The 17,800-nt window shown below is 38.9% G+C and overlaps 1 protein-coding gene across 3 annotated transcripts in view; it reads left to right on the forward strand.

Moving 5' to 3' along the window:
* Positions 1-17,800, forward strand: part of crfb16 (cytokine receptor family member B16) — a 27,066-nt gene continuing 9,266 nt past the window's right edge. Inside the window, exons 1-7 of one of the 3 annotated variants that reach the window (NM_001423698.1) lie at positions 1-262; positions 2,589-2,712; positions 7,370-7,557; positions 7,643-7,767; positions 9,956-10,103; positions 11,928-12,073; positions 14,440-17,026. In NM_001423698.1, the coding sequence (NP_001410627.1) occupies positions 205-262; positions 2,589-2,712; positions 7,370-7,557; positions 7,643-7,767; positions 9,956-10,103; positions 11,928-12,073; positions 14,440-14,553 (903 nt within the window). In that variant the 5' untranslated portion in view covers positions 1-204 and the 3' untranslated portion in view covers positions 14,554-17,026. Of the gene's footprint in view, positions 263-2,588; positions 2,713-7,369; positions 7,558-7,642; positions 7,768-9,955; positions 10,104-11,927; positions 12,074-14,224; positions 14,399-14,439; positions 17,027-17,800 lie in introns of those variants that run through there. The other 2 variants (XM_068222758.2, XM_068222757.2) reach the window with 2 other exon arrangements.

A 17,800-nucleotide genomic window follows, 5' to 3' on the forward strand; every position in this document is an offset into this window, starting at 1 on the left:
CTCGTCACTGTCATGTCTCAGATTACTCATTTAGTCCACAGGTTTGTTTACGGGTGGAGAAAACATGGAAAAACCTCCAAACATGGCGAGTGAGAGACTTAATTTTCATTTCTAAATGGACGTGAATTTACGTGAATAAGGACACGCTGACCTCTGCTGGTCAGGGTTTGACCTGGACTGACAGAGATCGGAGAAGAAGAGGTTATGTGCAGCGGTTTGATTGACAGCCTGTTTCTTCTGCTTCTGTATTTTTCCATTCACCGTAAGTTAATTAATCTAAAACACTAGAATGTAAAAAAAACTTTTGAACGTGATTGGTTTGTCTCTGTTTTTTGGTTTCATAATGTCAAAACGGCAGTTTCAGTCAGTCTAATCTGACACCATTAATTGAATTGACATCAGTCGAATAGTTGTTGTTTTTTTTGGTCACACTTTATTTTAATGTTCAATTCACTATATTAACCATTATCTAAGCCTTTTAGCTCCATAAACTATTACATAAACTACTACACTGCTTAATAATAGTTAGCTATGTATTAGCCTAGTTGGGTTTAGGATTATGGATGTAAAATAAGATAATAGCCTAACTTACTTTTAAAAGTGCTAATATAAACAGCTAATATATGCTAAAAGGCAGGAAATACGCCTTAATAACCTTACATAAGGTAATAAGGTAAGTGTTGTTATTTAAACTAAAGTGTTAGCATTATTTAATTAAGCAGAAGCCTCTTGATCTAGTTATATAAATATAATTTGTATTTATATAATAAAATCCGTGCTATGTTTCTCATAAACCAGTAGTAAATTATGTGAATTTTACTCAAACTAAAGTGTTTGCGTTATTTTAATCTAACAAAAACCACTTGACCTATAATATATATAATAATATATACTTAAACATTACAAATATAATAAAATCGGTGATATCTTTCTCATAAATAAGTAGTAAATAGTGTGAATCTATACTCAAACTAAAGTGTTAGCTATTTTTTTTTTAAATCAAACAGAAACATTTTAAACTATATAATTTGTATTTCATTCATTCATTTTCTTGTCGGCTTAGTCCCTTTATTAATCCGGGGTCGCCACAGCGGAATGAACCGCCAACTCATCCAGCACGTTTTTACGCAGGGATTGCCCTTCCAGCCTCAACCCATCTCTGGGAAATAATTTGTATTTATAAAGTATAAATATAATAAAATCTTTCTTGTAAACCAGTAGCAAATGATGTACGTTGTCGTTAGCGTCATTTTAATCTAACAGAAACCTCTTTATCTAAATATATGAATATAGTTCGTATTTATAAATTATAGATACATTAAAATCTTTGATATGTTTCTTAAGAACATTGTAAGCTTACTTGATGGTGCATTAAATGTGATCTACTTAAAGGGATAGTTCACCCAAAAATGAAAATTCTTACTCTATTTATTCTCCCTCAAGTGCTTCCAAAATTATATGAGTTTCTTTCTTCTGTTGAACACAAAAGAAGATATTCTGAGGAGTCTTAGAAACAAGTTACCATTGACTTTTACAGTAAGAAATACAAATAGCCTACTATGTAAGTCAATGGTTACCAGTTTCCAACATTCTTCCAGTTCTTTGGTGTTCAACGGGGGGAAAAAATAAAAGTTTTGAGTAAACGATGACAGAATTTTCAGTTTTTGAGTGAACTGGCCCTTTAAGTTTACAATACTTTTGAGAAACGCCCAGACCTAAAATCAAATGTTTTAAATGAAAGTGAAAGCTCATTGTTTACAGTAGAAAATAGTTCACTAGTACGTTTGTAAAACACTTTGGGTGTATGGCCATACACAAATAAATGCGCTTTATAAATGCACATTACATTAGATTATGCAGAACTTTAAATTCAATTCAATTCAGCTTTATTTCTATAGCGCTTTTACAATGTAGATTGTGTCAAAGCAGCTTCACATAAAAGATCATAGTAAATTGGAACAGTGTCGTTCAGTTTTTAGTGTTTACGTTCAGTTCAGTATAGCTCAGTTGTGTGGTTTGATAATCACTAAACACTGAAGAGCAAATCCATTGATGCGTAGCTCTACCAATCCCAAACCATGCAAGCTAGTGGCGAGGAAAAAAAAAACTTTACCAATTGGCGAAAGTGAAGAAAAAAAAAAAACCCTCGAGAGAAACCAGACTCAGTTGGGCAGGACTATTTTAATTTATCCGCTGGTCAAACGTCTTGTGCAGAACTCAACTGAATTAGAATTACAGCAGATTTCTTTGTCCTGGCAAGCTTTGTTTTAGACCGTAAATTAAAATGCTGATATTAAATGTTAAAAGTGTTACTTTTTTGCACAAGATTAATAAAATAGGAGATGTTTTGGTGTTTAATGCTCCAAGTTGAACTTTTATATTCAATCTGACTGTATAAGAGGATTACACACAGCATTTTGACACTAGAGAACAGGATTATGCAATGCATTTATGGTTTGGCATTCCCAAAATGCTTTCATGTGCATCTACAGTATGTAATGGATGCAGAGTATGTGAACAAATGTTGACAGGCTGTGAACATGAGAAGTTCTACCATTTTAATTTTTAATATTGTTCCCACGTTTCAGATTCAGCTTCGCTATCCACATATCTCAACATCTCAATGCATTCTGTAAACATGAAGCACATCTTGAAATGGAGCCAACTGCAAACGGCCTGTTCCACTTTCAACCACACTGTACAATTTCAAGGGTAAGCTGTTGTTTTTCTTGGAATAAGGCTGATGTGCTAATCCAGTCTGTCAGGATGTTATGATTTATGAGTAAATATTACATGGAATTCGTGCATTTTGTTAGTACCATCAAAGAGCATAGAATCACCAAGAGGCGATACTCTAGTGCAATTTGATAAACAGCCACTAGAGGGCGCGGCGGCCATTTTGGAATGAAAACTCCAGTAGAACAGCAGCATATTATAAGTCTGTAAAATAAATTATTAAAAGTGCTGATGATTGTCATAGTAAGTGTTGTATTGTCATCTTTTAGGTTGTATTTTTAAATAAATAAATAGAAAAACAAAGCAGCTGCTTGCCATCGCGGCAGCAATAAGATCCAATGGACGGCCGATCGCTTTCACGCCAAAATGGCGGAATGGGGTATATGCCGAAGCATGCTAACAGGACTTTTAATTTGCCATTAACCTGGTTTAAGCGCTTCCGGCGAATCTAATGCCAATGCAAAATCCGGTTTAAGGTCTGTTTTCTATAAAAATGAGCGATCTCCACTAGCTGAGTGATATCCGTTTTAAAGTGGGTCTCAGATTGTACAAGAAGCACTGCATTAAATTACATTTCCCCCGCCATGTCTTTATAATGTGAGCATTTATTTTACCCTAGTATATTCAATGGAGCTTCTGCGTTAGCCTGCCGATTCTGACGGGCGCGTGCGAGTAAACGGCTTTTTGTCTCTTTTTTCGCTTGAGCAACCAAAAAAAAGCTAAAGTTTATTTAACTGAATGTATTTTAATGACATTACAACATCGATGCTGTATAAGGAACCGTATAAAATGGAAAAAAGTTCACAATAACAGGTCACCGGAAGTGCATCAGCATGGGAACAGCACTAGCTCGGCATATACCCTATTGCGGGGCTGTTGCTGGCGCTGCTATTGCAATGGTCTACTGAGTGTCGCCTCTTGGTCATTCTAAGCTCTTTGGTACCATATCCATGAACTGTCCAGTAATGTTTTTTTTTATTGTTGACTGACTTAATTTCTTATTTGTGCTTCTGTACGTGGGAATATACAAATGGACAGTATCTTATGTAAAACTATAGGTTTTTGGGGTTTTTTAGTTGACCAGTTTAACCAGTTTTACCTAACACATTTAAAATTGAATTCAATTAACAATTAAATTACATTTTATTAAATTATTTTTAGTTTTTTTTTTAAATAAAATTACATAAATCATTTATTCAACATTAGTTTATTTATTAGTACATTTATTTGTTTAATTTTAAGTAGAATCCTATTAATTGATAGAGCACTAAAATATGTTAAGTATTATTGTCAAGTCATAAATACACACATATATACACTCACCGGCCACTTTATTAGGTACACCTTACTAGTAATCCCTTTTGCCTTCAGAAATTCCTCAATCCTTCCTGGCATAGATTCAACAAGGCACTGGAAATATTCCTCAGAGACTTTGGTGCTCTATTGGATTGAAATCTGGTGACTGTGGAGGCCATTTTTAGTACAGCGAACTCAAGATGTTTATGAAATCAGTCTGAGATGATTCGCTCTTTATGACATGGCACGTTATTCTGCTGGAAGTAGCCATCAGATGATGGGTATACTGTGGTCATAAAGAGATGGACATGGTCAGCAACAATACTCAGGTAGGCTGTGGCGTAGACACGATGCTCAATTGGTACTAATATGCCCAAAGTGTGCCAAGAAAATATCCCCCACACCATTACACCACCACTACCAGCCTGAACTGTTGATACAAGGCAGGATGGATCCATGCTTTCATCTTGTTGACGCCAAATCCTGATCTACCATCCGAATGTAGCAACAGAAATCAAGACTCATCAGACCAGGCAACGTTTCTCCAATCTTCTGTTGGCCAGCTTTGGTGAGCCTGTGTGAATTTATCCTGTTATTAGCCCATCTGCGTCAAGGTTGGACGTGCTGTGCCTCCAGAGATGCTCTTCTGCATAGCTCGGTTGTAAAGAGTGGTTATTTAAGTACTGTTGCCTTTCTATCAGCTGGAACCAGTCTGGCCATTCGTCTTTGACATCTGGTATCAACAAGGCATTTTTGCCCACAGAACTGCCGCTCACTGGATATTTTCTCTTTTTCGGACCATTCTCTGTAAACCCTAGAGATGGTTGTGCGTGAAAATCCCAGTAGATCAGCAGTTTCTGAAATACTCAGACCAGCCTGTCTAGCACCAACAACCATGCCACGTTCAAAGTCACTTAAATCTCCTTTCTTCCCCATGTTGATGCTCGGTTTCATTTGCAGCAGATCGTCCTAAACACATTGAGTTGCTGCCATATGGTTGGCTGATGAGAAATTTGCATTAACGAGCAGTTGGACAGGTGTACCTAATAAAGTGGCCGATAAGTGTACACTATATATAGTGCACATTTATTTATATAGTACTTGCAATACAGATTGCTTCACAAAAGCTTAACAGAATTGTATCAGTTATTATAGGAAGCCAGCCATCATTACCCATCTCAAGTTTAACAATCTCAATATTGGTTTATTTTAGCTCAGTGACATTTCGAACAAGATGACGCTTGCATGTCGATATTATCAAAAAAGAAAAGAAAAAAATGAGCCACTCCTATCTGGCAGAACAAGTATTCATAATCATTTTGTCTCCGCCTATTACTTCAAGCAAAAACATATTAAGGAAACTGGCATGAAATACTCATTACATTCTTATTTAGACTGCCACGTGCAGTACATGTGGCGCAGCACGTTTTATGTGATTTACGTAATACTTAATGTGCTGTACATTCTATCCCTGTCTCTAAACCCAGCCCCCACAGACAACTTTCTGCATTTTTTAAAATATAAATGATAGATTTTTTGTCCTGATAATGACTATAAAAATTGTCTAACATGGTCAACAGATTGTCTAACAGAGCATTCAGCCGCTCTGCTCCGCGTCTTTGGAACTCACTACCACCTGCCATCAGAAACATTGACTCCCTTACACTGTTCAAATCAAAACTCAAAACCCACTTATTTAAGATGGCTTTTAATACTTAATTTTATTTGCACTATTGCTGTGTATATTTTATTATTTCTTTTGTTGTTTTATTATTCTTGTTGATTGTACGGTGTCCTTGAGTTGCTAGAAAGGCGCCTTTAAATAAAATGTATTATTATTATTATCATTATTATTCAAAAGTTGGTGTGTGGTACTTTATGGTTCGCTTTTTGGTACAAAAAAGTGTGTACCAACTTGGCTAGTTCCGTACTGTACCGTACCCCTCAGTGGAAACAGGCCATAATTATATGACATAAAATAATTAATACCAAAACCACACACACACATTCATGAAATAACCTGAAGTTACTTTTAAATACTAAATTACTTTTAACAGTAATATATTATAACCTTAAGTGACTTAAAAACGACTTAAAACTACTACTTAGTTACTTTTTAAGGAAAGTAATGAGAAAGTACATGATACGTTATTTTTAATTATTCTTATTCTTGACAATCAAGATAGGCTTAAGATTGTCATATATTACTTTTAGTGCTGGGCAAAAGATTCATCGCGATAAATCATCCAAAATAAAAATTTGTTTTCACATAAGATGTGTGTGTGTAATACATACATTCACTGGCCACTTTATTAGGTACACCTGTCCAACTGCTCGTCAACGCGCACTTCTAATCAGCCAATCACATGGCAGCAACTCAATGCATTGGACAGGCACAACCATCTTTAGGGTTTACAAAGAATAGTCGGAAAAACAGAAAATATCCAGTGAGCGGCAGTTCTGTGGGCGCAAATGCCTTGTTGATGCCAGAGGTCAGAGGAGAATGGCCAGACTGGTTCCAGCTGATAGAAAGACAACAGTAACTTAAATAACCACTCGTTACAACCGAGATCTGGAGAAGAGCATCTCTGAACACACAACACGTTGAGCCTTGAGGTGGATGGGCTACAGCAGCAGAAGACCACACCGGTTGCCGCTCCTGTATAGGAAACTGAGGCTACAATTCACAAAGAAATAACCAAAATTCTACAATCGAAGATTGAAAAAATGTCTGATCTGATGAGTCTCGATTTCTGCAGCAACATTTGCATAGTAGGGTCAGAATTTGGAATGAACAACATGAAAGCATGGATCCATCCTGCCTTGTCTCAACGGTTCAGGCTGCTGGTGGTGGTGTAATGGTGTGGGGGATATTTTCTTGGCACACTTTGGGCATATTAGTACCAATTGAGCATTGTGTCTACGCCACAACCTACCTGAGTATTGTTGCTGACCATGTCCATCCTTTTATGACCACAGTGTACCCATAGTCTGATGGCTACTTCCAGCAAGATAACGCACCATGTCATAAAGCTTGAATCATCTCAGACTGGTTTCTTGAACATGACAATGAGTTCACTGTACTCAAATGGCCTCCACAGTCACCATATCTCAACAGAGCACCTTTGGGATGTGGTGGAACGGGAGATTTGCATCATGGATGTGCAGCCAATAATTTCCAGTACCTTGTTGAATCTCTGCCATGAATGATTAAGGCAGTTCTGAAGGCAAAATGGGGTCCAACTCGGTACTAGTAAGATGTACCTAATAAAGTGGCCGGTGAGTGTATATTTATTACGCATATATGTATATTACACGTCTCTGATTCTCAATGCAGAGAGTACGAGTTGCACAAACTCAATGGTTCTTGGGTGGACGCGTACGACTGTCAGGAGATTCGAGAAAACCGCTGTGACCTCACTCATGATCTGGCCTCCAACTCTGACTACAGCATTCGCATAAAGACAAACTGCGATGGCCAGAAATCGTGGACGCAACTTCCAAAGACCTTCAACAGGAAAGACAGTTGAGTAGTGCTTTGCTGGTGTTTTGTACTTAAATGTGATATCTGAAATATTTCAACTTGGTCCTTTGGTTTGGTGTTTAATAGCGGTGTTGCTGACTCCGGAAATGATCGTGAACGTGGAGGGGGATCCTATTCAGGTGGGCTTCAACACAACGCTTTCGGCAATCACTGTAAAGCTTAAAGTCTGGACAGAAGGAGACGAACAGAATGTGAGCATCATCTCATACTTTCTTTTTGTAATCTTAAATATATACCTCCAATGAAATCATTTGCCTAATTACCCTAACTTGCCTAGCTAACCTAATTAGTTAAGCCTTGAAACTATTTTATGAATTGTAGGAAAGGTAATTCTGTCAACGTTTACTTAATCTTTGCTTCTTTCCAACCTTTATGAGTTTCTCTATTCTGTTGAACACAAAAGAAGATGATTGATGATAAAATGTGCATGAACTATCCCTTTTTAGTGTGAAGAAAGCTGGAAAATATGGCTTATAAGGCAGGAACAACCTTATGAATGTACTGTATATCCATCACTCAGGCTTGAAGTTGAAATCAGTTGGGTTTCTGTCCTGACTAGTGACTTAGGCCCCGTTTACACTAGTGCGTTTTAGTTTGAAAACGCATAAGTTTTGCTACGGTTACACCATCCGTCACTACGCCACACACTACGCCGGAGTTCTCGAGCGCCGAAAACGGAGCATTTCGAAAACGCTGGAGAGGCCGTTTTCATTCTGAAACGTTTTCAGCGTTTTGGTGTGGACGGAGAGCAGTTCAGAAACGCTGGGTAAAACGCGAGTGTGCAGCCCATCTACCCAGATGAGAGCTCTAATAGTCGGACTTCTCATCAAGCATCTCCCGCTGGATCTAATCTCACTATATTTATTAAACGTGATATTTCATTCATCTTGTTGTCTTTATCTAACGACATATTCCCTGACTTTGGTCATTGGAATCTATTTGTTCTCAGGTAACGTGTTTTGGCTGAGCGCAAAGATAAGTTAATGATTAATGTAAGCACGTACATTCTGTATATTGACTGATCGCTTGCCTTTATTTCCTATAATTTATAAACTTATTGTATGTTATACTTTTATAATGGCCATTATTGATTATTAAAACTGATATTCAGCAAAAGAGAGGGTGTGTTTCGTATTTTCACTGAAATTGAAAGGAGGCAGTTGTTATAGGCTCCGTTTTGTTATAAATATCTACACAGTGAAGATGACGCTCATCTTATGCAGCACGACGCCTCAGCATTTCTGCTGTCTGTTTAGTTGTTAATATTAAAATAAAAATAGGCAGTTCCTTATATCAAGTTTACATTTTATTGTTGAGAAAGTGAAACAACGTAGCCAGGGTGATGTGAATGAAATTACAAAGTACACTGTTCCCTGTGAAGATTGACGCGTGTCCTCGGTATAGTCTGCTTTTCCATATCAAACTGAGAAGAAGAGATGCAGCCTTGATCAAACTTACGAAGTCTGAACTTAACCGGAGAAGATGCAGGACTGAACTGTGTGTGGGCTACTTAATATTGAGGAAAAGCCCCAATCAGAGAGCCGAATGTCAGCAGCCCCGCCTCCGTTTTCAGATGTCTCCGTCTTTCCCCATCCACACTGAGACGGAGCAGCAGCGTTTCAGAATGAAAACGGCCTCTCCAGCGTTTTCGAAACGCTCCGTTTTCGGCGCTCGAGAACTCCGGCGTAGTGTGTGGCGTAGTGACGGATGGCGTAACCATAGCAAAACTTATGCGTTTTCAAACTAAAACGCATTAGTGTAAACGGGGCCTAAGATCATTTTCAAGAGTTCACACTTAGCTGATGATTTATAAAAGCTTGTTTGGCATGCTGTCCCGGGAGAGAGCCCCGAGCTCAAGGGCTCCTCGAGCCCGGGGCTTCCTCCCGTTGGCAGAGCAAGAGGGGAGCCTGAGCTCGGTGGATCTCAGAACTCCCCTGCTGCGGTAGCTAAGGGAACACAAGGGATTAGACAAGCTTGATTGTTATGCATGTTGAATGTCTTTGGATAGTCGGGGGAAACCGGCGAACCCGGGGAAAACCCACGGGGAGGACATACAAACTCCTCACAGAAACACCCACCAGTCCTGTGGAACCAGGGCCGGCAGTGTTCCTGCTGTGGGGCTCACAGTGCTAACCACTGGGCCGCCATGCCGCCCAATCACAGGTAAAGGAGGAGAATAGGGGAGGAGGGGGGTTTCTTCCAAACGAAGATAAAGTGAACTGAAAACTGTGGCTATTTATAGTAGCTTAGGGCTCATATGATTGGAAGGTAGTGATTAGCGAATGCGAGACCGGCCGTGATAAATCATAAGCACGTGATCCTCTCGAAATTAGTTTATGAATAAACTTCACATAGTGACTAGGATGGATTTCTTTGCAGGCCTTAACTGACATGACGAGAGCTTATCCCTATCATTTTTCCATTGCTGCTCATCGAGGGAAAGAAAAGATGTGCTTCAGGGCAGAAGCACTAGTGGACGCCATTAACAAAAGCTGCAGCACTGACACGCAGTGTGTCATCATGCATAGTGAGTGATCACTAAAGACTACACTGTCAAAAATATCTGTAAATTGGCAGTTTTTCATATTTTGTGATTCTTGTTTTTTATTTCCCCCCGTTATTTATGCTTTTGAATCGGATTATGGGACCTTGATCTTTCTTCCAACAACTTTTAAACATGAAAAGTTAAAAAAAAGGTGACTTTTATTAGTGGGACTTTTATTTTATTATCACATTTTAATCTGCTTGTTAAGTGGTGACGTGTTTGTGACGTATGTATACTGTTTCCGGGTCCAAGCCGCCATTTATTTGAGTGGAGAAATCATTCGTTTATGATCGCGTTTTATTCCTATCACACATTAAAGTTCATTTTATATAAAGTCATAGTGTACACAACAATCTCTGGGCTTGCTGCATAACAAATACCAAAATTTTAACAATTTATAAAACAATGAATCACTTTCTGGCCATTGGATATTAGGCATGGACATATATATTACGATCGTGACTTTCGAAAGTCTTAAATCGCTTATCGTTACCATTTCATGAGCCTCCCCATTCAGTTGAATAGATCGCTTGGACTCGAAAGCCGTTCCGCGTGACGTCACACTGAACAAGCGGATAGTTTAAAGTGATATATTGTCTGGATTGTTTTTTTTTTGGGATTGTCTTGTCGTCGATCCCAGTTGTAAGAGCAACAAATAATAACTTGACTTCTAGTTGATCATTTGGAAAAGTAGCAGAAGGTCGATTTTCCTGATGATTTATCTGTTGAGCTGCATCCCAATCATCACAAATACAGCAGAAGACCTACTGGAACCCGCACAGACCCAAGATTCTCAGAGAAATTAGTCAAGTTTGGTGAAGGAAAAATCATGGTTTGGGGTTACATACAGTATTGGGGCGTGCAAGCGATCCGCAGAGTGGATGGCAACATCAACAGCCTGAGGTATCAAGACATTTGTGCGGCCAATTCTTCAGCAGGATAGCGCTCCTTTTCATACTTCAGCCTCCACATCAAAGTTCCTGAAAGCAAAGAAGGTCAAGGTTCTCCAGGATTGGCCAGCCAAGTCACCAGACATGAACATTATTGAGCATGTCTGGGGTAAGATTAAAGAGGAGGCATTGAAGATGAATCCAAGGATTCCTGATGAACTCTGGGAGTCCTGCAAGTACACTTTCTTTCCCATTCCAGATGACTTTATTAATAAGTGATTTGAGTCATTGCAGAGATGTGTGGATGCAGTCCTCCAGGCTCATGGCAGTCATACACAATATTCATTTTATATTCTATACTGTACATTACTTCTGTTTACTGACAAGAACTTTGTCTCAAAAGTCAGCCTCAAAAGCAAAGTCAGACCTTACTGTCCTAATTATTTAAAATCAAGGCATGATCAAATTTTATTTTGGTGAAATAAGCGTAATCTAGAGGCCTTTGCCTTTCATATGAGCCACTTCTGACACCAAATGATCAACTAAAAGTCAAGTTATTATTTGTTGCTCCTAAAACTTGAAAGGGTGACAAGACTTCTGTCAGGAAGTGTATATTATGCTACAAAAACCGTGAAATAAACAGTACGTTTTGTTATTTTACAGACTTAATTCTCTCTATATTATTTCTTATATTAATTCACACTACTATAATGTCAATTAAGAGTCACTGTAGAGTCACTACAGAGCAGAGATCAAGCACCCACAATGCAATTCACAACCGTAAATAAAATGAAAACACTTGTGAATCACAAAATACAGAAACTGTTCATTAACAGTTTTCACAGTGCACAGTCCTTTGATTTTAGTACAGATATGTTTCATGCTTGTTCATATTAACCTGTGTTTTCCTTTCTAGAGCAGACATCTGACATGCCAGTGATAGTGAGCGTTGCTGTAGTGATAGCGCTTGCTGTGGCTTTTATTCTGGGATGGTCTGTTACGCGTTTTAGCCCACAGATCAAACACATCATTTGTCACAGAGAGCCAATTCCCAGTGCACTGGTAAGGGTGTGTTTAACCACAGTTATTATACAAATGTCTTAATATGATCATTAAAAAAAAAAATTGTATTCGAACTCAATCAATTCTTTTAGTACATCCCCAATTTTCACCTATTTTTCTAGTCCATTGTTGAGTCTACTTATTAATATTTTCTAATGTGTGTAAATATATATCTTATATATTTCAAATTTAACAGGATTTTTAAATATAGATTTTTTAACACATTTCTAGTCATGATAGTTTTAATAACTCATCTCTAATAACTGATTCTATTATCTTTGCCATGATGACAGTAAATAATATTTGACTAGATATTTTTCAAGACACATCTACACAGCTTAAAGTGACATTTAAAGGCTTAACTTTCTCCAGAAGAAAAGATATTAAAGGAAATACTGTGAAAAAATTCCTTGCTCTGTTAAACATCGTTTGCGAAATATTTGAAATAAAAGAGAAAATCCACAGCTAATAATTTGGCTTCAACTGTATTTAATCAGTTTTATAATAATTGTAGCAATATTATCCAAAACGTGCTAATTTTTATATGATTTACTTACAATACAGTTTGTAAAGTAATATTTTCTGTCTTTTAGTAGATCAATATATTTTATGAAAGACTTGCTTTGTTTACCAAACAAATGGATCTAATTGAATTTGCATTGTAAACATTAAATAAAATTATACTACAATACTATACTCTCAAAATCAAAAATCTAAACCAAATTGGAAAAAAAAAGGAATATGATTAGAATTTTTTTCATTAATAATACACTCACCGGCCACTTTATTAGGTACACCTTACTAGTACCAGGTTGGACCTGTTTTGCCTTCAGAACTGCCTTAATCCTGCATGGCATAGATTCAACAAGCTACTGGAAATATTCCTCTGAGATTTTGCTCCATATTGACATGATAGCATCACGCTATTGCTGCAAATTTGTCAGCTGCACATTCATGATGTGAATCTCCCGTTTCACCACATTCCAAAGGTGCTCTAATGGATTGAGTTCTGGTGACTGTGGAGGCCATTTGAGTACAGTGAACTCATTGTCATGTTCAAGACACCAGTCTGAGATGATTCACACTTTATGACATGGTGCGTTATCCTGCTGGAAGTAGCGATCAGAAGATGTGTACACTGTGTTCATAACGGGATGGACATGGTCAGCAACAATACTCAGGTAGGCTGTGGCGTAGACACGACGCTCAATTAGTACTAATGGGCCCAAAGTGTGCCAAGAAAACATCCCACACACCATTACACCACCACTAGCACCCTGAACTGAGGATACGAGAATGGATCCAGGCTTTCCTGTTGTTGATGCCAAATTCTGATCCGAACATCCGAATGTTGCAGCAGAAATCGAGACTCATCAAACCAGGAAACATTTTTCCAGTCTTCTATTGTCAATTTTGGTGAGCCTGTATGAATTGTAGCCTGTTTCTTGTTCTTAGCTGACAGAAGTGGCACTTGGTGTGGTCTTCTGCTGCTGTAGCCCATCTGACTCAACGTTAGACGAGTTGTGCGTTCAGAGATGCTCTTCAGCAGACCTCGGTTGTAACAAGTAGTTATTTGAGTTACAGTTACTGTCTGGCCATTCTTCTCTGGCATCAACAAGGCATTTGCGCCCACAGAACTGCCGCTCACTGGATAGTTTCTCTTTTTCAGACCATTCTCTGTAAACCAGATGGTTGTGCGTGAAAATCCTAGTAGATCAGCAGTTTCTGAAATACTCAGACCCGCCCGTCTGGCACCAACAACCATTCCACATTCAAAGTCACTTAAATCACCTTTCATTCCCATTCTGATGCTTGATTTGAACTGCAGCAGATCGTCTTGACCATGTCTACATGAATAAATGCATTGAGTTGCTGCCATGCGATTGGCCGATAAGAAATTTGGGTTACTGAGCAGTTGGACAGGTGTACCTATTAAAGTGGCCCTAAAATGATAATTTACTCATATATTACTCTCCCTCAAGTGGTTCTAAACCTTTATGACTTTCTTTATTCTGCAAAACACACAAAATAAGATTCTTTAAGAATGCTGAAAACCTGTAACCATTAACTTCCATTGGAAAACAATACTATAGAAGTCAATGGTTACAGGCTTCCAGCATTTTTCAAAATATCTTCTTTTGTGTTCAACAGAAGAAAGAACGTCTTGAAGGAGTAAATGATGAAAGAATTTTCATTTTCGGGTGAGCTGTCCCTTTAAAAACACTTTCAAAGTTAGATACAAAAAAAAAAAAAAGCTGAAACAATTTAAGACATTTTAGCTTGGTTCTAAAAGTCTTTAAAAAAAAAAAAAGAAAATCATGTCATGTTACAAAATTAATTACAAATTGATCTTGATTTTTTTCCAGCTGAACAACTGCCCTGCAAGAGCACCAAATCTGTTTACTGTCTCATCGGAGCCCACAGAACCGCTTTTGGTGCTGGTCCCAACATTGGTGCAGATGGAGACGAATGAGCGATGAACATTATCTGAAAACATCAAATCAAGTCATCACTGATATGGTGGCCATTTGTAGATATACTCCAGTTACTGCTGGACCATATGTGGTATTTAAAGGGATAGTTCACCCAAAAATAAAAAATGACTCAGGATTTACTCCCCCTTAAATTCCAAACCTTTACAAGTTTCTTTCTTCTGTTGAACACTAAAGAAGATATTTTGAAGAATGCTGAAAACCGGTAACCATTGACTTGGTTTTAAAAACAAACACTATGGAAGTCAATAGTTCCAGGTTTCCATCTTTCCTCAAAATATCTTCCTTTGTGTTCAGCAGAAAGTCAGAAAGGCTTGAAACAAGTAAAAGGTGAATAAATGATGACCATTTTGGGTGAACTATTCAATAGTATCTGGATGCAGCCTTTATGATGCAAGCTGAGATTGCATCGCTCAGCGATGCAATGTCAGACACAATGCACTCAATGGAGTGAGTGACGTCACAGTGACGGGTAGGGTTAGGTGAGCACATTAAAAAGCATTGGATGCAGCTCAGATTGCACTGCACCAGGTCTGCAGTCTCCAACTATTCCTTTAAACGGAATAAATCTGATTCTGATTACCTCTTGTTGGAGAATGGGACAGATATTACAGATTTAGGCCATTGTTTCTCTTGAATCAAGAGTCATGCTATTAATGGTTACAATTTTGTAGTCACCTCTGAAACACATTTGGACAGTAAACACAAATCAAGAGTGCAGCGTAATCGACTATGAAGACTGTATATGAAGCGTTGTAATAATTAAGGCATTACATACATTTACAATTAGTCATTTAGCAGACGCTTTTATCCAAAGCGACTTACAAATTAGGACAAGGAAGCAACTTACACAACTATAAGAGCAACAATGAATAAGTGCTGTAGGCAAGTTTCCAACCAGGGCTCATTGTGGAAACGTAGTCCCGCGGACGTTTCTGGAGACTGTGGAATACGTCCCGGCGGGTACGTACGGCTGCAGTTTTTGTTTTTGCGAATCCGCGAGTTCACGCCCGCGCTGTTCTCGCGTGAACCCACCAGAGGCCGCTGTCCAACTGACCGGATGATTGACTGCGAAACCGGCCAATCTGCCGACCCGCCCTCCTCCTTCCCTAACCCCAACCAATTTTACCAATCGACCCGCCCGCCTGCTCGCTTCCCTAAACCCGAGCGACAGTTTACAAAAGCCGTCCAAAAAAAAAATAAAAGCCCTGATTTTTTTTTTCTACCACTTTTTCGGATTTCACCGCGTTCTCGCCCTGTTACGAAACTCTTTTTGGGATTCTGTTTTTGTCTTACCTGATTGCTGGAACCGCTCTTCCCCGGACTCGAAACCGATCGCCATGGTCAGCTCCTCTCCGCATCTCAAGCCCGCCGACGTACACGGTGAGCTGAGTGGACAAACGGGTTGCAGCAGAAAAGCCCTCCACAAGGAGGCAAGCACGAAAGGGAACGGCGTCACACCGCCCTGCATCGTTCGCTTGAAAAAAAAATAAATGCAGCCGTACGTACCTGCCAGGACGTATTCCGCTGTCTCCAGAAATGTCCGCAGGACTACGTTTTCAGAATGAGCTTGGGTTGCAAGTTTCAGGTATGTAAAATGTAAGGAGCAAAGCATTAGTGATTTGTTTTTGTAATACAGTCAGCGGTAGAACCAGAGAGGCAATTGCAGATTAAGAAGGGAAGTGGAAACTAAATAGTTGAGTTTTTAGTCGTTTTTTAAAGACAGCGAGTGACTCTGCCGTTCTGATGCAGTTAGGGAGTTCATTCCACCAAATGGGCAGATTGAACGCGAGCGTTCGGGAAAGTGATTTCTTCCCTCTTTGGGATGGAACCACGAGGCGACGTTCACTCACAGAACGCAAGTTTCTGCAGGGCACATAGATCTGCAGAAGTGAGAGCAGATAAGGAGCAAATCAAGAAGTCGCTTTGTACGCAAACATCAGAGCTTTGAATTTGATGCGAGCAGCAACTGACAGCCAGTGCAAACGGATGAGCAGCGGAGTGACATGTGCTCTTTTAGGTTCATTAAAGAGCACTCGTGCTGCTGCGTTCGGAAGCAGCTGAAGAGGTTTGATAGAGTTAGCTGGAAGCCTGGCTAGTAGAGAGTTGCAATAGTCCAGTCTGGAGAGAACAAGAGCTTGAACGAGGAGTTGAGCTGCATGTTCAGATAGGAAGGGTCGGACCTTTCTGATGTTACAGAGAGCATATCTGCACGATAGAGCAGTTCTAGAAATGTGGTCAGAAAATCTCAAATTGCATACCTGTTCTGTCTACAAAACACTTATTAGATTAATTAAATTATTAGATTCTAAAATAAAAATATAATATAAATATAAAAGGAAACACTGTGAAAGTGTTTGTCCGGCTCTTAAACATCATTTGGGAAGTATATGAAAAAAATATGTATATTGGAGATATTACTATAGAAGGGCTAATCATTTTGCTTTCAACTGTTCAGGCCTCTTCAATAATTTGTTCAGTATTATGTTTACTTATGTGAAGCCGTTGTATGTGATATTAAAGTGTTGAAGATCCACTTCTTCTCCTCTTTTCCCTGAACATAAATCATGAAACAAATACATTGTCCAAAGAAATGATAAGGCGGCACGGTGGCTCAGTGGTCAGCACTGTCACCTCAGAGCAAGAATGTTGCTGGTTCAAGAACAGTTGGCATTTCTGTGTGGAGTTTGCATGTTCTCCCTGTGAACATCCAGGTGCTCCAAAGACATGTGGTATACGTGAATTGGGTAAACTAAATTCTCTGTAGTGTATGTGTGTGAATGAGTGTATAAGGGTGTTTCCCAGTACTGGGTTGCGGCTGGAAGGGCATCCGCTGCGTATGCTGGAATAGTTGGAGGTTCATTTCGCTGTGGCAGCCTCTGAAATAGAGACTAAGCCGAAGGAAAATGACTGAAGAGATGACAAGGATTGTGGTATTTTGGCCCATTTTAAACTGGTAGTTTGAGCAAGCAGCAACAATCGTGTGATACACAGTCAAGGGCATGCAGAATCAGCAGCCAATAAAAGCTTTACAATAAATCTGTGTTCACCAATAAGAAAGGAGAAAACAGCATGCACTTTAACTTTCTAAACATCTTCACCCTAGCCAGAGTCTTCAAAACGTTTCGCATTTAGTTTCCTGACACTGTTTTTGTGTGGACAAATGGCCAAACTGCATATCATAGTTTTGAAAATAGGTGTTTTTTTAATAGTCATAATATAGCTATAATATATA

This window comes from Danio rerio, chromosome 2 (genome assembly GCF_049306965.1).
Source record: "Danio rerio strain Tuebingen ecotype United States chromosome 2, GRCz12tu, whole genome shotgun sequence".
Classification (NCBI taxonomy): domain Eukaryota; kingdom Metazoa; phylum Chordata; class Actinopteri; order Cypriniformes; family Danionidae; genus Danio; species Danio rerio.